Below are 25,612 nucleotides of genomic sequence, written 5' to 3' on the forward strand. Positions count from 1 at the left end.
GTAAAGCATGTCGCAAACCCACACGTAAAGCAGCGTCATGTCGCAAAACGGAGGTTCTTCGCAAAATAGTTATTTTTTCTTCTTATTTATCACTTATATAAACTGAATGTATGCAAAGTGACAACACTAATACATTCGTCGTTATGAAATATTTACATGAATCATTGATACAATTATGATAGAAACGACAGAGACGATAGAAAAATATATCACGATAGACACTTTTCTGTCATCCCCACGATATGTATCATTATATCGCCCAGCACTACTATAAATATCACTTTTATTAGCTGCTAAGAGTAGGAACTATAACTGAATAATAAAAAATCTGAACCTTTCATATTGAGAATGTCTGCTGTAATCCTAATAACAGCAACCTATTCTCCACAAGCTGATCTCACTGCTTTACCTCTAACTTTAGTTATTAAACACTCCAGCACTCCATGTTACATTCTGTATCAGTCTTGGTAGTTTTTTACTGTGCTGACATGTCAGTAACTCAGTGGAGAGATGCTACTGCCTCTGCACTTAGAGGCTGCTGATGTAATTGCCCCCGTACTCACCTTCAAAATAAAAGCATTGCAAAAGCCTTGTTTCAAAGTGAAAATGTTGGATTTGTGTGCAGAATCATTTATATTTGACTTCTGATCTTCCACTGGTCTCCCATGGACCTGATATGGACAACTAATGTGATCTGTGGGCTTCAAGATGGCCATGTGTGATTTAAATGTTGATTTATAGAAACCTGCCAAAAATATAAAAGTGGCACTTCTTGTCTCCCTGCCCTGACACAATCAGTCTTTTCATTCAAGGGATAACTTGAGGTCTGACACTCAGTAACTGATGTATGTTTAGTACAAATGTTTGTATATGTTTTATATTGTTTTTATCGTAGTAAAAGCTAAAGCTAAATGACCAGGTGTGCAGCTTTAGTGACGATGCAGGTAGAGGCTAGCATGGCTTTTATTTTGCACTGGTCCCATCATGACCTTTGAAGCACAGCCTCCTTCATTAGGCTGTGATGCATACATGTATGTAGAAACAAGTCACCGGGAATGTTTTAAGGAAACACATAAAACAAAAACAAATGAAAAACACGAATGGAGAAATACATTTATTTTTTTTTTTCATGGATTTTGTTTGCATTTTATATTGATGAAGCTTTTTCTTTTTCTATCTATTCTAAACTATGATAGTTTGAGTTCTTCATAATGTTCATCTTGTTCTTGAAGAATGACTAATGGCACTTCAGTTTAAGTCTGTAACACACACACACACACACACACACACACACACTATCAAAACTAAAAATACAGTCTGTCTTCCTCTTCAGGAATAAAGCAGCTTTATTTTTAACATCTTTAAATGTAAGAAGCTCCTCATCACAGTTAAACACAAACGTTCTTTCTGTGAGTGCTCATTTGGGTGATTTTTGGTTCTTTGCACTGAGTTTGAGTGTTTTTCCTAAGATGGTAACAATGTGTTATATTTAAAACAGGATCACATCTTTTGTGAGTGTGGCAGTAATACACAATTCACAATTCATGAGTAAGTACAATTCATTGCTCATTAAACAGAAATGAAGCATTCAAACTCAGGATTTAAAAAGTTGAAGTGTGTTTGTGTGAGAAAATGACTGGCTTCCTGAACGTTATTTTCAGAACTGACTCAGAGGAGGCTTCACAGTCTTGTGGTAAAAATGTGTGTGTTGCTATCCACATTTGTGTTTCTCTTTGTGTGAGTGTCAGTGTATCATTTTTTTTTTTTTTAGAATAAAGAGTTTGTTTGATTTGGGTTTACTTAGTCAGATTTGTTCCCACAGAAGACTTAAATAGTTTCACAGCTTACATCTTATGATTTATAGAAAAAAAAAGGAAGTGATTTCAGCCTAACGGTACTTTGCTCGCTCTTTAGCTGCTTTCCTAAATTTATAAACATATTTTAATCTGCTTTCATCGTCTGTACATACTGACAGAAAATATAATTAAAGTTGCTGTGAAATGACAAAATTATCAATTAGCTGTGGCAGCCATCTTGAATTAGGTTGACTCCAAAGGTTGTTGATATTAACTAATGATTACTTAAAATTTCAATAAAATCCATCCATTGGTTCATGACATTTTTTGCTAAAGCTACAGACAAATGAACACACAGACACACATATGCACACACACACATACTACATTATGAGCACAAACAATAAACAGCATTCACTGTGCGCCTCTCCACATTTTATAACAATGAAACATAGGGAGCTTATGTGATAGTACATTCATTTTCTCCTCAGAAAACACATTACTGTTCTGTCAGATGTGTACCAATTGTTTTTTAGGTTATTTTGTATTAATACTGCATTGCATTATTGTCATAAGTAACCATTTTAGGAATGGGCTCATATCTTATAATAAATAACTAAAACATTAATTTCTTTCCTGAATTGTGACAAACTGGTCACCCACAGTCCTGATTTCTCCCCCATCTCCTCCATGTTAGTGAGTCATTGATGTGTGTGTTTGTGTTGCAGTCGAAACCAGCTTGGCTCTCTGCCGACTTGCCTGTGTGGTTTACCTCTGAGAGTCCTTAATGCCAGCAACAACAAGCTGGTGAGCCTGCCGGAGACCATCGGACAGCTGGGTAGCCTCATGGAGCTGGTGAGTGTTGAGCAACAGAGTGCGGTGTAGGTTTTTCTTTGGACTCTTTAATGATATATTTTTGTTAGTATTTTGTATGTGAATGCGTGAAGCCCAGATCTGCCTTTTCTGACTTTTTTGCAATCTTAAGTTTGTGTGTGTACAGTAGGCCACTATTCTTAGGGCCCTTTCACACTGAATGACAACCATGCTATGATGTAAAAAAATCAGTCAGAACATGGAAGGTCTTTGCAGTGTCTTGATGCAGTCTTTGGGTGTGTATCAAAAATGCAGGGGGCTTACCATATGTAATAGAGCGAGATGGGTCCATGATGGTTCTGAGCATGCACAAAACTTCTGTAGAAATATTGTGGTACAATTGCCGTTGGAGTCTCACTGAATTCTGAGTGCTTGTGAACGAGCAACCAGCAAGCCATGTAACAGTCTTTTGAGAAGCCAGTCTTTCCGAATCACAGCTTATTGTCATGTTCACAGCTTGGAAAAATGTCTTCTAGGCTGTGCACATTATTTTGTTTCCCATCTCCATCCACATTCTGCCCACCTTGGCAGTCACCCCCATGTGAATGATTTAATCTACAGTACACTGTAGAATCGAAGATAGGCAGACTGGGACCAGTTTTTCAATAACTGGTATTTTTCATCAACATGGTTTTTAGACCTGGACATGTTTTGTGTCAAGTGAGAGCTCCCTTCCAACTTATGAGATGGGTTAAAGATGCCTGCAAAGACTCCACCACTATTAAGAAAACAATTGGCACACAGTTATTTTTTAAAAACATGTTCAAAACTCAAATGACAGACAGCATGGGTTTGCAACTCGCACAAGGTAATTGGTAATCAACTTGAGTGTTTTGAGACATTTTGGAGAGTCTCTTGTAAAAGCCATTTACAAACTAGTCACTAGCAGTCCCATCAAAGTGGGATGCTATCTTAAGCTACTGCTGTGTTTGTGACAAAGTCATGGAAACAACCTAGTGTAGACATGCTGCCCATGGTAGTAATGTCATGCTAGTTGGCATGACCTTCTAGCATATAGCTGCATCTTGACCCAGTCAGAGAGAGTCGTGCCGAGGGCAGGCCCAGGGCATTGTACAATCATCTGTTTCGGGGCGAACTGGTGACATATGAAGTGTATTAACTGTGCATGGGGACATTTTGGGAATAGCATGAAACACCTTTTTGGCGAGTACTAAAAATATAGCAGCATCACGATTTCCTTCACAATGACGGAGTGCCACATTCCAGCTGTTTTCTAATAGATTATGTTGATCTCGGAGGGCGTAGCAAGGTCATTGTCTTTTGCAAAGGGGGTTTTACAAACTGAATTTATGCAAACATGCATATTTCATATGATGAATTGCATCAATGTACTTTATTTTTAATCAGCGTAGCCTCAACATAAATTAGGTTATAAAGGTTGTCTTTGTAACATTGTTGCTCTCAGAGATGTAAAAAGTTCTGCTTATAATGACTCAGTAATTTTTACTTTTTGTTTGCACAACAGTACAATAAACTTCCGCATAAAGAAGAATATTTCTGAACATGATTGGTGTTGTGTCTTACAGGACATCAGCTGTAATGAAATCACAGCTCTCCCTCGTCATATTGGCAGACTCAAAGCCTTACGGGAACTAAATGTACGTCGAAATCTTCTCTGCGTCCTGCCAGAAGGTGAGTTTGCTTGTATGCTGCAGAAGTTGTAGGGAATTTATAGTAACTTTGTCATCATAAGACAAAGGTTCTATTTACAGCACCCAACTTCACCCATGTTTACAGTCAGATGACCAAAAGACAAACAGAAACAAACCATCTACATTTTGGAACGTATTTCTAACTGTAGTATGTAAACAATAAAATGCATCTCTACAATGGTTTGGATTGTCTTGACTATCTTGTTTGCTCTGTTTGTGAAAAAAACCTTATCTAAGATTTTGAGGGAATGCTTCTTTTCACTTTACTTTTTCCCTAATAGTTTGAGTGATTTAGTAAGAAAGCATCCTTTAGGATGCTAATTTAAACAACAAATTTGTCTTCAGTCTAAGCAGAATTTAGACATGAGAAATGTTTTCGTTAATCCCATTTTATGTTCCTAATCTGATAAGGAAGTACTGGGCACTGTAAAAATACTATTGTAGGAAATGGTTTTACTTTTATTGGTAAGTTAAATTTAAAGTTACAGGAAAGTAGAGAAATTGAGCAATATTTTTCATATTCTATCCAAGATACAGAGGCTTATTTTAGACTGCAGAGTTTGCTGTTATTCACTGCCACACCCGTCCCAGTCCCCTAAAATACACTTAACCCCAATGTGACCAAAGATCCACCTCTAGTCCTCAGCTTAGTTGGTGACACAGAGATGAGCAGCCACGACTCTCTGGAGCGCATCTGGAGAGACTTTGCACTGCTTGTTCCTCTGACTGACTGTTGGTGTGATGATCGGGCTGCTGTTAGTTAAAAAGAACTGAAACAAAGGGAAACTACAGAAATGACATTTTCTGGGAAAATGCAGTGAGTGCTGAATGACTTTACTGAAAGCTGCCGAAGAAGCTGAAACTGAGCTGCTAAAGCTAAAAAGAAAGCAGAACACTAGTTAAAACCTAAACATAGCAGAACACTAGCTAAAAGCCCAAATCACAAAGGTTTAGCTAAAAGCTAAAAGTAACAAAAGGTAGCAAAGGCTAATTAAAAGTATCAAAATACTAGCTAAAAGTATCAAAGTGCTTGCCAAAATCTAAAAGTAGTGGAACAGTAGCCATAGACAAGTTAAAAGCAATAAATAGCAGAACGGTAGGTAAAAGTAGCAAAAGGCTAGACAAAGACAGACTGAAAGCAGCTAAATGCCGGCTAAAAGCTAAAAGTAACATTGATTGTTTGCTATTTTTTATGGATTATGTATTTAAAATCTTAGAAAATTTCCAAAGTATATCAGCGAGTTAGAAGACTGAACCAGTATTCCTCTGGGCCCTTCAGCCCTGCATGTTTTATACCAGTGGGTCCAAACCTTTCTCTTTGGTCTAATGTCTTATGCCTTCTGGGAAATGTCTAAATGTTAGGGTGGGTGTAGTTTTTCTTCTGGGGTGGGGGCTGGGTGTCATTTGGGCGATTCCGGTTTGGATTCCGGTTTCCCAGGTGGGTTCCGGTTCCTGGCGTCTCTGGTTCTGTTTGGAGGCGGGGTCAGGGGGCCTGTGTGGTTTGGATGGGCTGGCTGGCCTGCCCGGGTTGTTTTGGGGTGGTATGGTCCTGACTTCTCAGTGGGTTTTGGTTTTTCACTCTGTGGGCCTTTTGCCCATTATTGCCCCTGGATATGGAGGCTAAAGAAATACAATAAAATGAACATTTGTATTGAAATAGTATTTTGACTTTATTCTAAAGATGTCAAAATTAATCTTGATTTTATTCTTGATCTAACCACTTGATCTTGAAACTAGGATCGTATTGTGGTGTTTTAGCTTTTTTTGTTCTCTCAAAGTCTTTTTTTATTGGTAAAACACATCAATGTCCAATCCTGGTCCCTGAGGTTCAGTATGTCTTGCTCAGGGAAGACATACTGACCAGGACTAGACACCACTGCTATAACTGATAGAAAAGTGGAAGACGGCACAGAAATCCTGATATTATCTTTTAGCTTAAGGTCTCTCAAAGAGACGCAGCATTACAAACACTGTCTTTGTCAACAGTGGCCTTATGTTGTGATAGGTCCTGGAAAAACAGAGCAAAGGACAGTCGATCCGAATGATGAATGACTCCAGTTTGTTTACTGGATGACTCATTTTGCTTTACTCGCGTGCCTCAACTCGTCTGTTTGGATTTACCACTATATTTTCCAAACTTGGCATGTGCTTGTCCCTCTGTATTATGATCCTCTCCTGGAAGGAGTGAAGAGCTTTAAAGTGCTTCAACAGCTTAATGCCACAGGGAGGCTTTCACGTCTCAGACTGGACGGCAGCCCTTGACTGGGAGGGATGTTGTTTTTGATTTAATATCTGTGGAGCTTGTGCTTTATTATTTGCTGCACCGGAGGGTCTCTGAGATAAGACCACCAGCACTGTTTTAGAGCAAGCCAAGTAATGTGGAGATCAAAGTACAAAAAGAATGGGAAAATATTTTTTAAGGACAGAATTATTGTTGTGACTGTAGAATGTTTTGATTAGTGGCACAAATTTAAAAAAAGCCCAGAACTAACAGTGTAGGGCTCAGTGGAATTATCACCACTGCTGTCACTGTTGACAAGGACCATTAGTCTGCCTGCTTTATGGTAAAAACTCAAATTTATGTGTCTTTGACAGAACTGATTTAAATTTAGCCAGGCATTTGACCTGTCTGTGTACATAATCTGATCTAGAAGATATTTTTATCCAGTAACCAGATAAATTGTCCCTGTTGTCACTCCTGTCTCGATCATGGCTGCTTGACTTACATTATTACCGCCTACATGTGGTTTTAATAAAGAAAAGCCGTCAGGACGAGTCTGTAATGATCTCTTTGTCAGAGATGATGGGATCTATAGTTCTCTGTTATTGGCCCTCTATAGAGGATGTTTCACCGAATGATTTCTGTCGACAAACCTACAGTTTACCATTGTTACATAAATCTTGGAAAACACACCCACACATTTTTTTCTGCTTTTAGTCTAATCAAGTGCCTAAAACAATTCTCACAAAATAAATTGAAGGCAACTAGACAGAGAAAACCTCAGTGTGCAAAACTTGAGGTCTGGGATTTGACCGGATCACTCCAGGACATTTAACTATTTACTTTGGAGTGTTGCTTCAGCAGTATGTTTAGGGTCATTGTCCTGCTGGAAAACAGACCTCTGTTCCAGTCTCTAAGCTATGGAAGACTCAAACAGGTTTCCATCAACAATGTTTCTATATGTTGCTCCAGCCATCTTTCCTTCAACTCTGACCAGTTTCCTAGTCCCTGCTGATGAGAAAGTCAAGTCAAATTTATTTATATAGCACTTTTCAACAACAAAGCGGTTCAAAGTGCAAAATGAGAAACATCTCACAGCATGATGTTGTCACCACCATGCTTCACTGTAGGGATGGTGTTTTCAGCATAATAGGTGGTAGGTTTAAGCCAACCAGGATCAAATATCTAAATGTGATTTCTATTTATGAAGTCACACAAACTGCTCTGTTCAAACTCTGAATAGAAAATCTACATTTAAAAATAAAGCCTTCAAATGTGTATTGTATTTATTTCTGATTTTTGTTTTATTTTACAAAATAACAAAAAAAAATAGTCTGAGTAGATCATGGAAACAAACTGCTTCACATCTGTAAACTTTTTTGGCATTAAACATCTGCATGTGGGCAGGCTTGGTTTATTGATGGTCAACAATTACAGTGTGTTAAAGATCAGTCAGGCACAAAGCTGATGTCATTTAAATTTTTTAGGTATGTTGGATCTAAAAACTAGAGAGGTCAAAAGAAGCAGCACTTCTGGAATAATTTTAAACCAACTTTTTGATTTAGAGATGCTTTTTGCAAGTGTCTAGATTTACAATAGTTACAGCCTAAATCCTGAGTTTTATTTATAAAGCATTTTCAGATTCAAAAACTATTTTTATGTCTAAGTAACAAAAATAAAAAGTTTTCATCCACAAAAAAGAAATAAATAAAATAAAATTAATTTTAAAAAATACAGTTTGGCATCAGTTAGTATATCCTTTACACTATAAGCTTTGTTACGATTGTAAGAAGAAAAACTGAGACTAAAACTGTGGCAACAAACTCAAAAACTTCTTTTTTTGTTTTTGAAGTTCCAGGAATGTTGTTTTATAAAATCTCCAAAAATCTTTAAGAATTTTTTGTGGAGTAAAAGTTTATTTTGGACATTTTATTTTGAATTTTAGAGGAGAAAAAAATCTGTGGCTCAAGGAATGTCAAATACATTTGTCCAGTGGTCTCAGATTTCGTCTAAGGTGATCTGAAAACTGAACAAAAAAACCTGGACTTCACTATCATCATCTTCCCTTCATCTCTTTAATATCTTGGGCTTGTTCTGTCCTGATTCCTCTGTACAAAATAAAAAGTTTCTAATCACTTGCTGACTAAGGACTTTTTGGGCTGTAAAACAAATTCCTGGAACCTAACCAAAAGCCATCACAAATGGCATAAAAAGAATTGTTCACTCCAAATCATTACAGAAGCATTTGTATTCTACACTCATCAGCCACTTTATTAGGTACACCTGTTTGATTGCTTGTTAACACAAATAACTTATCAACTAATAACATGGTAGAAACTCAGTGTATTTAGACTTACTAAAGATGACTTGCTGAATTTCAAACTGAACATCAGAACGGGGAGGACAAGTGATTTAAGTGACTTGAAACTGCTGATCTGTTGGGGTTTTCACTAGTAAGTAAGTAAAGTAAGTAAAAATATATTTGTATAGCACATTTCAGCAGCAAGGCATTCAAAGTGCTTTACATCATGAAAACATCAGTAGAATCATTACAATCATCAGAAACATCACACAGTAGATCATCAGAACATTAGAATCATCACACAAAATCATAAAAACCATTGAGCAGATACACTTGATAATCATAAGGAGATGGTCAATGTGTAATAAGACATCTCAAACATCTCTAAAGTTTAGAGAATGGTCAAAAAAAGACAAAATATCCAGTGTGAACAGCTGTGTGGATGAAAATGCCTTGCTGATGTCAGAGGAGAATGAGCACACTTGTTGGAGATGATAGAAAAGCAACAGTAGCTCAAATAATTATTTGTTATAAACCAAGGTCTGCAGAAGAACATTTCTGAACACACAACACATACAACTTAGAAACAGATTGGCTACAGCAGCAGAGGACCACACAAGATGTCACTCTTGTCAGCTAAAACAGGAAACTTTGCCACAGTTTACACAGATTGTCCAAAATTAGGCAATAAGTGATTGGAAAAATGGTGTCTGGTCTGATCGGTCTGGATTCACTGGATTCTAATGGTGTCCAATGTCACCAAAGTCTCTCATTCCCATTGAGCACCTTTGGGATATGGTGGAACAGAAGATTCACATCATGGACATGCAGCTGACAAATCTGCAGCATGTGTGTGATGCTTACATGTCAATATGGACCATAATCACTGAGGAATGTTTCCAACATCTTGTTGAACCAGTAAAACAAAGAATTATGGCATATCTGACACCAAAGGGGGGTCCAATCCAGTACTGGCAACATGTAAAGTGGCCAGCAATTAAACAACAACAAAAAAAACATTATACAAAAAATAATATTCCCTGTGAAAGTTGATAACTTACTTCTGTCAAGGTTGTCATTTGTTGGTGCAGCTTTAACCTTTATTATTTACCAAAACACATAAATTTAAAGCTGATTAGTTGATTTTTAAAGATATCTTTCTGCGTTTGTGTCTTCCATTAGATCTGGCAGACCTTCCTCTGGTGAAGTTTGATTTGTCCTGTAACAAGGTGTCCACCATCCCAGTGTGTTACAGGAAAATGAAGCAGCTCCAGTCACTTCAGCTCGAGAACAATCCATTGCAGAGTCCCCCTGCACAGGTACCTGCACAGATCTATATACTTCCTCTTTTAGAAAACTTGATTTCAGTTTTATAAGTTTCCTTATAAAGGTATGTTAGAAGTGTCTGACGATTGAAAATGTAAAACCTATGAAAGCATGCACACATGCAAGTAGTTTTCCATGGTGTTGTTTTTATTAACTGCTGTGTTTTTCCTGCCACAGTGGGATGATTTTATTTTTAAAAATCTCTTCTTTCAGATCTGTATAAAGGGTAAAGTTCATATATTTAAGTATCTAAGCATCGAAGCATGTCGCAGTGAGAAGATGCCTGACTCTCTCTACTTGCCAGCCATAGAGCGTCTCGGCCTACGTCCCTCAACTGGCAGGTTTGTTACCATGATATCGTTGCAGATGCATCAGCGATTTGAAACATCTTATAATCTACAGTACAGTATTACAGTTCTTTTTTCAACATTTGTGTGTTATTAGTGTAAAAATGCTTTGTTACTCTGGGGTTTATACCAAGGTACTGTTCTCCAACCACGGGGCCAGAGACTGGCACTGGCTCTCATGTTATTTTGCCAGGTGGTGAAAGCTTTGATTTGGGCAGCAATGTGATGATACCTTTTCCTAAGTATCTAAAGCAAAAAAGCATTGCTTGGTAGATCATTGATTAAAAACTCTTCTCCAAAGTTTTAGCTTGTTTTTCTCAACCTTCCAAACAGCAGTGAAGTTTTGTTTGTGTTTAAAGAATGTACTTCCTGAATGACTTCTTTTTTTCTGGTAAAGAGACTTTATTTGGGTATCTACTGCTTCTAGAAACAGTCCAAAAACAAAACAAAAAAACTCACCCAGTCATTTTTTGACAATAAGTAAATGTTTTCTGGTGTCTTCAAAATGACCTTTTTCAAAAACCTCAGAATTTTTGCGTCACAATCCCTGTTACCTAGCAACCCCAAGCCAAGCCCAGCCTCTCTCCTAGCAACTCAAGCGGTGCTCCACCCACTTCATTACAAGAAGACCATCACATTTGCTCTGCTGGTTTTACCGCTGAACAATGTCTGCTGGAAAAGGAAAATGTTTGGCCAACAGCAGCTTATTTGCATAATAGTGACGTAGCCCTAAAACCGCTCATTCTGAAATGAGCTCAAAACAGGCAGAATTGATCAGGTGAAAGCTCAATATCTGAGAAGGATTTTGTGTATTAAATGTAATGAACATGTTATATATAGCCCACAGACCTATCCTGACTTGTTCAAGGAAGCATAATAGGTCCACTTTAAATATTCTTATTAAATTATTTTGCTCCATGACTTGACATTAAGAAAGACAGAAAGAAAGGGAAATTAGATGTTGTTGTAGCTCATTATCCCGGTTTTGTTAAAGAGTTGTTATAGATGCTGATGGCTGTGGGCAGGAAGGACCTCTTGTAGCGGTCTGTCCTGATGTCTCTCCAGGTAAGCCTCACTGGTCTTATGCAGAGCCATGATGGCCGAGCTCTAGAAGCGCAGGTCGGTCTTGAAGTCCTGAGCAATCTCCTGGACCAGGTGCTAGAAGGGCAGCTTCCAGATGAGCAGCTCAGTAGACATCTGGTAGTGGTGGATCTCCCTGAGAGCCACAGTACCGGGCCTGTAGCAGTGAGGCTGCTTCGCTCCACCGGTGGCCGGGGCACACTTGTGGGAAGCTTTGATGACGAGCTGCTTCCTGGAAGCTTTATCTCCAGTGGATTTATGGGCGGTCTGTTTGCTTTTGGCCATGACTGGACTTCAGGGTTCTTCACGTTTAACACTTGTTGTTATGGTTACGCATCATAACAAAATGTCCAAAAGTAAAAAGGCTTCAGTAAAAATATTTCCAGCTGCACAGTGTCTGGTACCAGAGGAAGTAATCATCCAAAAAAGTGATTTACATCAAGAAAAAAAAGAGGAATAAAGTTTTCAAAATCAGTATCTCAGAATGGGTGCAACAGAGCTACTCCAACATGCAGCCACCTCGAGCGGCACAATTCTAGAGGCCAAATGTAAGAATTCAATATTAAAAATCTATCAAAGTTCTAAACGTACCCTAATATTATATGCATGTAAAGACATTAATTTAACCTGAAATTTAGATTTTATTTATTTTAGATTTTGAACTCACAAACTAATGAGTATTATGACTTCTTACACTTAGACAGTATCAAATGAAATTCAGCTTTCAATAAGCAGCAAATTAATCAGTTTTTGGCTCTTATCAGTTTAGTTTTTAGAATATTACACTCTGGAAGAATAAAAGATGTCTGCTAAAACAGAATGGCTTTTTTCAGTTTACAAGTTTTTAGCCAAATCTTCCAGTAGTTTGTTGGAATTGATTTCTGATGGCTTACTCTGACAGTCTGTCTGAGGTCACCGAGATTCAGGGAAAAGTAAGGCCACAAACCAGTCTTCAAAGAGATGATCAGTTATTAATGGATAAATGAAAGAAGAGTCCAGATTGATAAACAGAGTAAGAGTGAATAAAGGAAAAAAAAACAAAAAAACTAAAACTGTCAATGTTTGATAGAGTGAATCCAGCTGAATAGGGAAATTATTTATTTACTCTAAATCAACTTAAAGACAGATGAGTTTATCACTAAGGTATTTTTTATGTCTTCTAATGGAAATATAAAAGTGCAGCACCCATTATTCCATTCATAAATGTGTGTAATTGTCTGTAAAGCAGGAATTAATTTCCTTCCAAAGCAAATTAGTGCATAAAAATGCCTACGGACTGTTTGATCTGCCTTGCAACTTCATATTTGATGTTTTTTGAACTCTTTAGTTTACACATAATGTTTGGTTCAGAAACTGCATCTCTTTGTTGGTCTCATTCTAGAGTGAATATGTCTGCAGGGAATGCTGTTTTACCTAAAGTTGAATAGTCTATGGTTCATGCCAAGTTGTTTTATTATTTTAACATTTTTGTGGGTGGAGTTTGCATGTTCTCCCTTTGCTCACTTGGGTTTACTCCAGGTACTTCTGTTTCCTCCCACAGACCAAAAACATGCAAGTTGGTTAATTGGTAACTGTAAAATTGTCCCTAGGTGTGAGTGAGAGTGTGAATGGTGGTTTGTCTTATTTGTCTCTATGAGGCCCTGTGATGGACTTGCGACCTGTCCATGGTGTCCCCCGCCTCTCGCACAGTGACTGCTGGGGATAGACACCACCTCCCTGCGACCCAGAAAGGAGAAGCGGGTAAAGAAAATGGATAGATGGATGGATGGATGGATGATATAAACTTAGTGATTGAAGCTTTGTGTATAACAGCAGGATCTGGTGTCTTTTTCCTTAATAAAAAATAATTAAATTTTTAAAAGAAAACAAATTAATCACAGTGTTTAGGAGAGAGTACACGAGAGACAGAAAAGCCTAAAAGCTGAATGGGAAATGAGACCATCTTTCAAAGGATGTTGAAGTTTTCACCCACATGTAGCAGTTCTAGCATGTAAGCATAAAAAAATTCCTGTTCAGAAACTGTACTCATGCCCCACAGTGCAAATGAATTATTTAAAACCTGTTATTCTTTCCCACTGTTACCATTATTCCTTGTTGTCCTTTGTTGGGGTTTTATTATTACAAAACTGTGAAAGACTAGAAGTCAAACATACACCTTGTTGTAGGAGATAAAAAAGGCAGAGGATGAAATCTTGACCCAAAAAAACGGTTCAGATACTGCAAATATAGAGCATGACTAATTCTTTAAATAGAACAGCAAGAAGGCTGATAACACACCAAACCTAGGAAAGAAAATCAAAACGTTCACTGAAATGTTCTTTAAATAAACTAATCAATCAGGAATATGATTTCCAAGAATACCATTTTGGGTCTCCTATAGCTGCATTTCTAGAGTGGACATCGCTGAAACAATAAAAACCCTTTTGCGTATTCACAAAACGCCATTCCCATGTAGACGGGGTGTAAACAATTCAATCAGCAGTAGCTGAACGAGAGAGAAAGAGAGACTCAAACAGGCTGTGCGCTCTCTCTGCTAGCTGAAGTTTGGTCATGTGCACAAGTCACATTAGCATTTAAGACTATGTTAAATTTTAAGTACAAAATTCCAGGAAAGTCGGGGGGGCATGGCACAGGGGTTAAGTGGTCAGGTAAGAATGTATATTTTTTGGCGTCTCCCCCAGATGCAGTGATTTGGTCATGTGGACACATACAGATGTCTGCATTAACATTAAAATACTCCTAACAATTTAGTTGTAATTCTTTTGTTTTCATCACAGTTTTGGTTTTGCTACTACTCCCAGTTTTGGAAAACCCAATGCAAAAACATACTTCAAAACGTGGTTCAAACTGGAATAGTGTGCCATGACCTTCATATAATACTCTGTAGATGAATAAAAATGTTCGTTTGTAGCCACCAGAAGTTTTTCACTTTCAGTGCAAGAACTTTTTTAACACAACTTCCAGTGTCATTTTTGTTCAGCATCAGTCTGTTTCAGGCTCAGTTTCTGGTTTGTGTTTCTGTCTGATAAAGAGTGCTTTGAGTTTGAGCAATTGTGTCATGATGGTAGGGTTTAAGTTAATGGGAAATGAATAAAAGCCTCTTTAAAGGCTAAAAAAGTACTGGCTAACAGAATATGGTCTTTATATGGAGTTTTAAAATAAAGCTCATAGATCCTAGGGATGCACCAATACCACATTTGTGTAGACCAAGTGCCAGTACTTACATTTGAATACTTGCAAATACCGAGTACCTTTACGAGTATGCAGAATACAATTATACTTCCTATGATTACTTTAAAACCAGAGGAGCTTACTTTTTGTCTTAATTCCTCAAACAAGGCCAGTACTGCAATACTCTTTTCTAAAAGTGCCTGTTGGTGAGTGGTGAGATTGTCAGGAAGCTTGTGATCAGATCTGTATATTTCCAGGATTGTCCTCTGCTCACTGAGAGACTGTAGCCGTCTCCTTCTGCTGTTAACAACTCTTAACTCACTATCATGAAGGATTTTTTGATGTTCTGTCAGATTTGTTGCGTTGAAAATCCTAGATTATGTCCCTCCTGTTGACAACTTTGCTGAACATAGTTTGCAGTCTGATTTACATTTGTCTCCATTGTTCACTTTGAAAAAGCTCCACATTCTTCTTCCTATTCTTCTTGGTTCAGAAATAAATTTAAACCAATACTGGTAATGGTGCATCTCTAATAGATGCAATATGGTGGTGAAAAAGATTTTTTTATTTATTTTTTGTTGTCTTTAAAGGCCTTACTCTTAATGTTGTGGAATTCGCTGGAACCCTGTGCCTGAAACCTTTTGACGACTTTAAACCCTCGCCAATTTGTTCAGAAAGTTTAGCTTTCAGTAAGAAAACATATGTGACCAGTCAGGAGTTTAAAATGATTAGAGCGCATGAAGCCAGGATTTCCACACCAGTGTGGACTGAGGCGAAAAAAAGGAGGGACGGGGCAGTTGGACCGTCTCCCTCTGATTCAGTGCATCCCTCTGACTTTAAGCACACGTGCTCCTCCAGTGTGTGACCTGTGTAATGTCTCTGCAGTGTGGAGGACATGGAGCTGCAGAGGAAGCAGGACAGCGACTCAGGAGTTGGCAGTGACAGCGGAGAGAAGAGGCTGTCTACGACTGAGGTACGGAGCATGTCTTTGTGCAGTTCTGTTTCACATTTGTGTGTTATTTGTGTATGTTCCTTTATTGTCACATTCTTCTGGTTTGAAATATGTGAGAACAAATGTAAACTTTTCTAGGCTGCCGATGTTCTTTAAATCTTTAAATGAATGTTTTTGTACAGAGAAGAAAGACTACATTTTATTTTTCAGTATTAATTGACCTTTTACCACAAGATAAAAAATAAATAAATGCTGATGAATTGCCACAACAATTATATAAAATGCAAACAATATTTTTCCTTACATCTTTAATATTCAGCAAGTTTTACTGATGGAATTTTAGGTGTATTAAATTTATTTTACCAATAAAGTGTAGACCAAGGGATTTTGATGAAGTTATATTTTTATCTTCATTTGTTCAAGTCCCCATCTGCTAAAACATTTTTTCGTTCTTCTAAGTGTGTTTATGATGTGGATGGAAATCAGGAAAAATTTGGTTTGAATGACTGTTTTTTTATTTAAAAAAAAAAATATTTGGCAATTGTTAGTGGCTTTTTTTGTTGCACAAAGCAAGGCAATGATGTATTGTCATCAGTATTCAGTCAGTAATGTTCTTATTTTCTGATTTCGCTTGATGTTGATGGATGACTGTGGAACCTCTGGAGATGATGATGCAAAGAAGGATTTTGCATAAATCATGAACAACCCTGACCATCCTCTTCATGAGACCGTCATCGGAAAACAGAGTCTCTTTAGTCAAAGGCTTCTTCAGATTAGTTGTAAAAGTGACCGCTGCAGGAGATCTTTCCTGCCCTGAGCCATCACCATCTATAATAACTCCTTGATTTAAATGAGCTACGTCAACATTTAATTTCCCTTTGGGATTAATAAAGTATTTTTGAATATAATTGAATTGAATTGAATGTACTGGTTAATTAAATCAAGCTTTAAATCTGTATTGTTTTTGTTCATTGCAGCCTTCAGATGAAGACAGTCTGAGTCTCAACGCGCCAATGAGCAACATTACAGAGGAGGAGGGGATCAGCAAAGACGATTCCAGCGAACACATCAGCTCCCTGACAGGTGCACACTGATTTATGATGATGGGCAGTAGCATTGAGAGAAACAAGTTCTGAAAACATTCAAGCCAACACACACAGCAATCTGCTTCTGCTGCCCAACAGTTATGAAAGGCAAAACCTTCAATTTTAAGGTTTAACAATCTTTAACTTGTGTTTTAACTGAAATTACATGCAGGTGTATGGGAACACGAGTAGTTAAACAGTCACTTTGTAGGAAAGTGTTTATATAGTTCATCTCCATTAGCTGACAGTTATCATGATGTTGGGCTCTAAAATCAGTAGTGAACAGGATCTGGGTTGTTCAGCTCTAATGGAGAACAGCAGCAGCCCCCTGGGCACACTGTTTAAATAGACTTTAATCAGCTAATTAGGTTAAGCTGATTGAGGGTCACATTTACTGAGTTTGACACAAGTAAAAGAAGACTGTAGATAAGTTTTTATTTTCTGACAATTTGTTAACAGTGTTAGCCATGTTTTCCCAAAATCTGCGTGTTTAACTTAAATCAGATAAAATGCTGTGTTTTAACCTGTATTCTCATTGTAAATCTGTGTACACCTCCACTGATAAAAAAAACAGCTGTCTTAAAATAAATAGTGTTGGGCACTTTGACACTTCCAGAATGATGATGGACGCTAATAAGAGCACTTCAGATATGTTTGTAAAGGTGGTGACCAGCATTTTTTATGTATGTATTAGGGGTCATCATTAGAACTGAATTTAAATACAGTACATACTACTTTTTGATTGAGATAAGTTTTTTTAAGGGTTTTATATGTAGTGTGAATTTCTCTTTGAAAATGAATACACTGCTATTAAATAAGTCTTCTGTATGTTGGTCCAACATTTGAGATCTCTTGTTTGCTTAATTTCAGCCGACCCAAACTCCGACTCAGTGCGTCTGATTGAGGAGAGCCCTACAGAAGCCCTGAAGGAGAACAACTACAGAGACTCAGCTCTCAGCAATCGCTTCATCAACTACATCAAGGCAAGAGCTTTTCTTTCTAAATGGCTCATTTCATGACAAAACTCACTCTTAGATGGAAGTTATATAAACCTTTCATGTTTACTGGGCTGAGTTGTTCCACCATTACTTTCACTGCTTATCATTTTTGGCAACTTGTGTCAAAATTTGTTTCACTGCAACCTAAACTGTCACTTCATGTTACAATCAGCATGACACTAATAACTCAGACCTAGAACACTGAGGCTTAGGAGCTACAGATCCATGATTCATTTAGTGGCTTTTAAAATATCAATTTAAAGAGACTGAAGTTCACAGAGACACCCAATGTGTCCGTGTGTGTAGAGAAACATGGACTAAAAGATGTGCTGTTAATGTGTACATGAATGAGTGAGTATGACTATTTCCTTGAAGAGCTTCGATTGGTCAAATAGTCATAAAGACAAAAAGATAGTTTATTGATAATTTTGCACTTAAAGCCCCACAGCACTCGTTGTTCTTTATGAAACTAAACCTAATGCAATGATTTTTTTTGAGGGTCTGTTTATTTGAGAATTAGTGACAGTTACTATGAGTGTGCGTGTGTGTCACTGTGGACTATGAGCTGTAAGCAAAAAATCTTCTTCATGCAGATGGATTCAGTGTAAAAAGATATGTAAACCCTCATGGATCCTGTTTTGGTCCATCAGTTCTTTGAACATGGTGGCGTCTGCACTGATGAAGCTGAAAGGTCATTAAGTAGGCAGTCATGAAAACAAAAAAAAATCTCCAGATTTGACCAGTTTGATTAGGGCTTCATCTTCACCCTGCTGATTACACAGGCATTTTTGAAGTTCTATGTATATGATATTGACTATTTCAATTGGGCCTATTTTAAGTTAAAGATTTTTGGACAGTTTGAAATAAGGTTCTGTGAAAAGTTTCCAAACAATTACTATGTTTGGTTTGGAGAAATGGTTCAATTCTGACAGGCTTGAAAAGCTAACAGCTAGTTTGACTGCAGCTAAGACTATAGTGGATTGCTGCCATCCTAAAATGGATTTATACAAACACTATATAAAAGCTTGGATCATTATAAAATTTGAAGACTGGAATTGTTTTCAGATGGCAGCGATCTACGTCAATCTTGGCACTGTTTGAATTAGTTGTTAGCTCGTAAATCTGATCAGAATTAAACTAAATTTTCCAAACTGAGGTTGTTCATAAAGCTATTTATGTGTTTTCCATAGGCCGTTACTTCAAAATATCTTTTTAAAGCAATTTTCTTTTCTCTGATTGCATGATGTAACTCTGAAATTTCAGCATCTTATTAAGCTAACAGCATTTAGATACTAAATCATTTTGCAAAACTTTTTAAAACTATAAATAAAGTTATGATATATTTTAGAGATATTGTTTATAACTTTGAAAATATGAAAAACTGCCTATGTACTAAACTCAACCTCTGATGACCTCATTCCTAATCCTATCCATCCTTGTCACTCCCAAGGAGAACCTCAACATCGTCAGCTCTGCCACTTCCAGTTCTGTCTCCTGTCTGTTTATCAGCCCCACTGTCTCCAAACCATACAACATAGCTGGGCTCTCCACTGTCTTGTAAACCTTTCGTTTGACCTTTGCTTCCACCTTTATTTTGTCACAAATCACTCCTGAAACATTTCTCCATCCACTCCATTATGCCTGGACTCTCTTCTTCACTTCTGTACCACACTCCCCGTTTTCCTGGACAGTCGACCCTAAGTACTTGAAGTCCTGCACCTTTGTGACCTCTGCTCCTTGTAGCCTCACTGTTCCACCTGCCTCCCTCTCATTCACACACAGGTACTTTCTTGCTACAGCTGACTTTCATTCCTCTTTCAAGTACATACATACACCTCTCCAAGTTCTCTCCACAGATCACAATGTCATCTGCAAACATCATAGTCAACAGGGATGCCTGACCTCATCTGTTAGTCTGTCCATCACCAGAGCAAACAAGAAGGGGCTCAGAGCCGATCCTTGATGCACTCCTAACTCCAGATTGAAGCCATCTGTCACTCCTACAGCACACCTCACTACTGTCCTGCTGTCCTCATACTGTCCTGTACCTGTCTAACATACTTCTCTGCCACTCCAGATTTCCTCATGCAACACCACAGTTCCTCCCTCAGAACCCTGTTGTATGATGTTTCTAAATCCACAAAGACACAATGAAGTTCTTTCTGACCCTCTCTGTACTTCTCCATCAGCATCCTTATCGCAAAGATGGCATCTATGGTGTTCTTTCTTGGCATAAAACCATCCTGCTGCTCACAAATAATCACCTGTTGTTTAAGTGTAGCTTCTACAACTATTTCCCAGATTTTCATCTTCATCATGTGGCTCATCAACTTAATTCCCCTGTAGTTGCTACAACTCTGTACATCACCCTTGTTCTTAAAAAAATGTCCCAAGCACACTTCTCCATTCCTCCGGCATTTTCTCACTCTCAGAAATGCTATTGAATCAAAGCTTTTGTGTTTAATGTTAGTTAATAATAAAAAATAATAAGTGTATGTTTTGCTGTTTATATATTGTACATGGTTTATGTGCCTTCAATACATTTTGCTTTGTTTTTATTACTAACAGTGTTGCCATTTTATTCATATTGCTATAATATTAAGAAACTTCCTTACAGATGATCTCTTATTTGTTAAATATGGACTGAACCAAAAATGACTTTTCCCTATTCAACATATTTTAACAAACAAGTAAAAATTAGATGATAGAATGATCAGATGAGTGAGAGAGAGACTCTGTCATAGTGTCATCATTGTAGATAATGGTGGTAACGTCTCTGAATTTGGTCCAATGGCAGATGGAGGCTACAGGTCATGTGATGGCTGCAGCTGGTGCTGATGTGTGTGTTGGTGGGTGTGTGCGTGTGTGCAGGGTCGGACAGCAGCAGACTTTGAAGAGCCTCTCAGGATAGAAGAAGAATCACACTGGCAAACAGAACAAACGTAGGTTGATCTTTTTTCACTTTGAAGTACAGAAAATGTTTCTTTTCAGTTCAGCTGATTTACATTTAGGGGTGTAAGAACATTTTCAAATGGCTTTAAAGTATGTTTGGTATATTAAGTTGTGACATAATAAAAGAGGGCTTGATTTGATTTACATGATTATTTGTTGATCTTTGTGGTCACAGGTCAGCGGTCCCAGGGGACACAGAGCTCCACATTGACATGATTAATCAGCTGAAAGAAGCTGTGGAGCTGCTGCAGGACCCGAGCAGGTGAGAAACCAACACCTTATTACAAATGTTTCACAGAATCAGTGGTAAATGTACTTTTTTGTATATTTGCCAAGAACTAATTTTTTTGTTTAGACCAGTATCTGTCAGACTAAAATTTAAATTGTTCAGGAACATTGATTGAAGAACTGAAATGCAAAATAAAATTATACAATTATTATGAATAAAGAATGAAGTACTTTCCAGTTCTGCTATTGATATAAAAGTCAGTCCTAAGAAAGTTGTACAGGGCATAATATAAAGAAGAAGACTCCCTGAGCTCAAACAAGTCTGCAACAAAATGTTAAGCTTTAAAGTAATTGTTGTTTTCTGTCACATCTTGTGTTTCAGAGTGAACACAGAGGACGATCTGTCTGGAGTCCGGTTGTACCCAGTGGAGATGGTCACAGTGGAGGAGTCATTAAAGTGAGTTTAATGTGTCTGTGCTTGTAACTTAAGTTTATTCTGTCAACAGAAACAAAAAGAAATTTAGGACAGTTGTTATAAAAATGATTGTTGAATATTTGACTGTAAAGAAAACTAGCTTTCCTTTAAGTTTTAAGGTTTGGACAATAATATTTAGGTTTACGGTAAATGTAAGCATATTTCAATGTTTCCTTTGTTTTGTTTTCCTTTTTCATTAGTGGACAGGATAGTGATGACAGCACCACAACATCAAAGGTACTGTGTACTAAACTTTTTTAATTTTGACTCAAAACCGCTACCAAAAAGCCAGCTGTCAACAGCCTATATTTTAGTAGCTGACACTGACAGTACATCGCAGGCTTAACTTACATTGAACTTTAGTTACATACAATGCTTCTTATATATGAAGTACTAGTTTATTGTGTTAGAACAGGAGTGCGGAACCTTCAAACTCTGGACCATATATGGCCCTCGAAATCATTTATTCCAGCCTTCCATGCAATTACAAACAAAGAAATAAATAAAAACTCAGTTGCACTACCGAAACTTGGCATCATTTGTGGAAACAACGGAAGAGCTATGGACAACGTTGGCCCTGTGTTGTTGCTGTTTTTTAAACTTATGGGGATTCTCCTGAGACTTAAGGAAGAGAGGCGCAGTGGAAGAAATGGTCTGGATGCCGCGATTGTTGCGCAGAGTAGGACAGCTGTTATCCGCCGGAGATTTTAGGCTTTACAGCGCCTTCAGCTGGGGGACAGACAGCATAAACGTTGCAGGGTAAGCTAACGCCGTTGTCTACCGTTGTTTTCTGCGCTCTTTATGTTTGCATCTGGCCACACCCACGACCAATGAGTGAACAGGAGCTAAACTTGCATCACCCACGAAAGCAGGGCTGGCCCAGCTGACCCTACTCTGAAGCAGGGACCAAAAAAGCAGGGACCGGCCTCGAAAAAATGCCAGTGGAAACGTGCGCAAAGCAAGCCGAGTAGAGTGGAGCCGGGACTTTTAGAGCCAGCATAAAAAGGGCATTAGTAAACACAACAAGAGTGGTCAACTGTCAGTGGAACAGAGATGATTGATGTGTTGATCATGGTGAACAAAGAAAAGTGGATGCTGAATGATGCATTCTTTTTGAGAAATGGGCAAGTGATTATATTTTTGTCAAAGTGAAAAGCAAACCTGTGTGATTAGTTTGTGGCACCGTGCTGGCAATGATGAAGCACGCTAAACTGGAGGAGCCAAAGACAGATTCGTTATCATGCTTCGTCAGTTAGGGTGCAGAATATTCAGAGTTTAGAAGACCACAGAGCAACAGAGACACTATTATGGTGAGTGAATTAATAGCAAAGAACCTGAAGCCTCATGCACAGGGAGAGTTTGTGAAGGAATAAATTATCTTTCTAAACCACACATTTGACCTGTTTATATTAAAATAAATAAATACATTCTCAAGTCAAAGAATACATTTAAAATTAAAAAGGGGTAGAATTAAATGAGGTTTACTTCTTCCTACTCCTTTTCAAACAGAAAAGTTGTGATTAGTTAATTATTTTGTTCTTGGTTATGTATGCATATGTTTTCTCTTGTCCTACTGGTTAAGTTTTTTAAAATTGTTTGAAATAAATATACAAATATAATATAAATAAAATAATAATTTATATTATCTACAATATACTGTACTGCCCCATATTGTTATATGATTGGTGTTTTGAAAGGCAGCAGCTGTTCAAGAAAGAAAGTTAAAAAAAGGAAAAAAATCAATTTCTAATTGAAATTTACAAATGTTTGTAAAAGTAAATATGCAAAAACGACAACAGTGGTTTTATTGGTTTATAATTGTAGCATTATATAGGTTAACAAATTAACTGTGGCCCTCAGAGGACTTTGTAAAACTTTAAATAGCCCCCGAGAAAAAAAAGGTTCTTCATTCCTGTGTTAGAAGTATAAGCTTTAAATAGAATTAGTATTTTTCCCAGCATCAGCCTCTATTAGGAGTTATTTTTATTTATCAAAATAATTTATTTCTCTTGGATTCTATTTGCCACAAATACATATCAGTATGCTGTTTTTTTGTATAAATTAGTTAAGAACATCGTTTGTGAATTTTTTTAAAATAATTTAGTAATATTCAGTAATACCAAGCTGACAGAAGTCACAGTTTTAATATTTTCCATTGTTCAGACTTGAGAAGAAATGAAACTTGGTAGCTTCATAATTAAACTAGTAGATATGTTCTCAGAATTATTACTATTTTGATTTCATAATCGTGGTATTTTAATCATAGTCACACATTACAAAAGTTACTGTTAAATATTTATGAGTCCAAATATTTTTCTTAATATAACCCTTAAAGCTAACCACATTGTGTCGTTTACTTATTTCTAGTGTTGTCCACCTGCAGCAATATTATACTGTATATATACATTTCCTCAAAAACTCAAGTATTTTAACAGCTTCCAAATGGGCTTGGAAGTATTTTGTTTTTTTGTCTTTAGAAAAGTAAAGTAAATCCAGTAAGTATGCAGAAAATGTGAAAGACTTATAGCCTAAATGTTTGATGCGTTCTGTAGAAGCACATGGAGGAAGGTGTCTATGAGTTCCAGAAGAAGAGACAGATGATTGTAGAGAAGGCCCGCTTTGAGGCCCAGCTAGCATACCGGCAGCATGAGTGGCATATGTCACTTAAGGTAAATGTAGCAGCAGCCCTCAGGATGTAGGGCTGCTACATCCTGAGGGCTGTAGCAGCCCCCCCATCACAGCTGTTCTCAGTCCTGCTTCCCAGTGAACTGACTCATGTGTTTGTTTGCTGTGTTATATTCTTATTTGACTGAGCTTTTCACATTTGTCATACTTCATCCGGCAGCTTTTTTACACATGTGAACAGAATGGGAGTGTGTCTTTCTGTCAGTGCGTAGTGGAATATTTATTTTCTAATGAACATTGAAATACAGTATATATAAATGGCTACAAGCTCATACTATGGCAGGTTTACTTTTGCTTAGCATGATTTTTGCACCTTACCTTAATATACAGTCTGTATATGTATTTATTAGAGCAGTGGTTTCCAAACTTTTCAGCTTTTGACCCACAAAATAAAAGCAGCAGTAATTCACAATCTCAATTGTGTCTGTGTTAAATATACAAACTTGCTAATAAGCCATTTAACAAAGAGCTTAACCTATATATATATATTTACTGTTATATTATATTTACTATTGTTTGAGCTACTGCCTACCTCATACCATGAGAGAGATTAATATGACGTCGCTCGGCCAAACAAGGTCTGCGTCAGGTGCTGGGGAACAAGACGGAGGAAATGGATGAGAGGTGAAAACATGGATCTGTTGGAATGCTACTACTCAAGTAACCCTAGTCAGAGAGGTTACATGCAAAGAATGCTGGAAGAATGGTTAGTTCGACATCCCCAGTCAACACTGACTGCCAAACAACTAGTAGCTCAGTGTTCCAATATCCACAAACGGCAACTACTATCACAACTTGAGATTGACGAGGCGCAACACAAATGCTATGGCAAGGGGGAGGAGCCAGGATGCCAGGTTAGAGGGGAATTAACTCCAACTCCCCACCCAGAGGTTGGGTATGCAGCCCCAATGAACAAACCATCTAAGCTGAACAAAACAGCCACTGACCTGAGAGATAGAATCGTAGCCCGGTTGGGCAGTAAACAACCCCGACGCCAATTACAACGGCTGAGTGAAGTACCATCGGAAAGTCTCATTGAAGATGTGAATGCAGCATTGAGAACAATTCCTACCACCACAATAACGGAAACCAATGAGCTGATGTACAACTCAGCATCAGTGATCCTGGAGATGCTTGGCTATAAGAGCAACAGATGCCCATGCCTGAAGCACTTGAAACTGCCAAACAAAGACTCCAAGCCTTGGCCAGCCGCCTAAAGAGATACACAAGAGAGAATGAAGCCAGGAGAATTAACTGGCTCTTCTCCACCCAACCAGCTCTCAATGGGTAACAACAACAGAACAGACCCACCAAGGCTGGAGACTGAACAATACTGGAGAGGCATATGGGAAAGGGAGGCATCCCACAACAGTAATGCACAGTGGTTGATCTCCCTACGAGATGACCACAGAAACCTCCCTGAGCAAGCCCCGGTAACTATCACAATG

General features: G+C 37.8%; 1 protein-coding gene across 6 annotated transcripts in view; it reads left to right on the forward strand.

The window, feature by feature from the left end:
• lrch1 (leucine-rich repeats and calponin homology (CH) domain containing 1) overlaps window positions 1-25,612 on the forward strand; it is a 114,000-nt gene that overhangs the window by 55,033 nt on the left and 33,355 nt on the right. For 4 of the 6 annotated variants that reach the window (XM_017436252.3, XM_017436255.3, XM_017436248.3 and 1 more), the window contains exons 3-14: window positions 2,525-2,651; window positions 4,217-4,322; window positions 10,048-10,184; window positions 10,405-10,532; window positions 15,675-15,762; window positions 16,719-16,824; window positions 17,697-17,809; window positions 20,696-20,766; window positions 20,952-21,038; window positions 21,387-21,461; window positions 21,680-21,716; window positions 24,032-24,148. In XM_017436252.3, coding sequence (XP_017291741.1) covers window positions 2,525-2,651; window positions 4,217-4,322; window positions 10,048-10,184; window positions 10,405-10,532; window positions 15,675-15,762; window positions 16,719-16,824; window positions 17,697-17,809; window positions 20,696-20,766; window positions 20,952-21,038; window positions 21,387-21,461; window positions 21,680-21,716; window positions 24,032-24,148 — 1,192 coding nt within the window. The remainder of the gene's footprint in view (window positions 1-2,524; window positions 2,652-4,216; window positions 4,323-10,047; window positions 10,185-10,404; window positions 10,533-15,674; window positions 15,763-16,718; window positions 16,825-17,696; window positions 17,810-20,695; window positions 20,767-20,951; window positions 21,039-21,386; window positions 21,462-21,679; window positions 21,717-24,031; window positions 24,149-25,612) is intronic. The other 2 variants (XM_017436250.3, XM_017436253.3) reach the window with 1 other exon arrangement.

The sequence above is a fragment of the Kryptolebias marmoratus genome, linkage group LG6 (assembly GCF_001649575.2).
Source record: "Kryptolebias marmoratus isolate JLee-2015 linkage group LG6, ASM164957v2, whole genome shotgun sequence".
Taxonomy (NCBI): domain Eukaryota; kingdom Metazoa; phylum Chordata; class Actinopteri; order Cyprinodontiformes; family Rivulidae; genus Kryptolebias; species Kryptolebias marmoratus.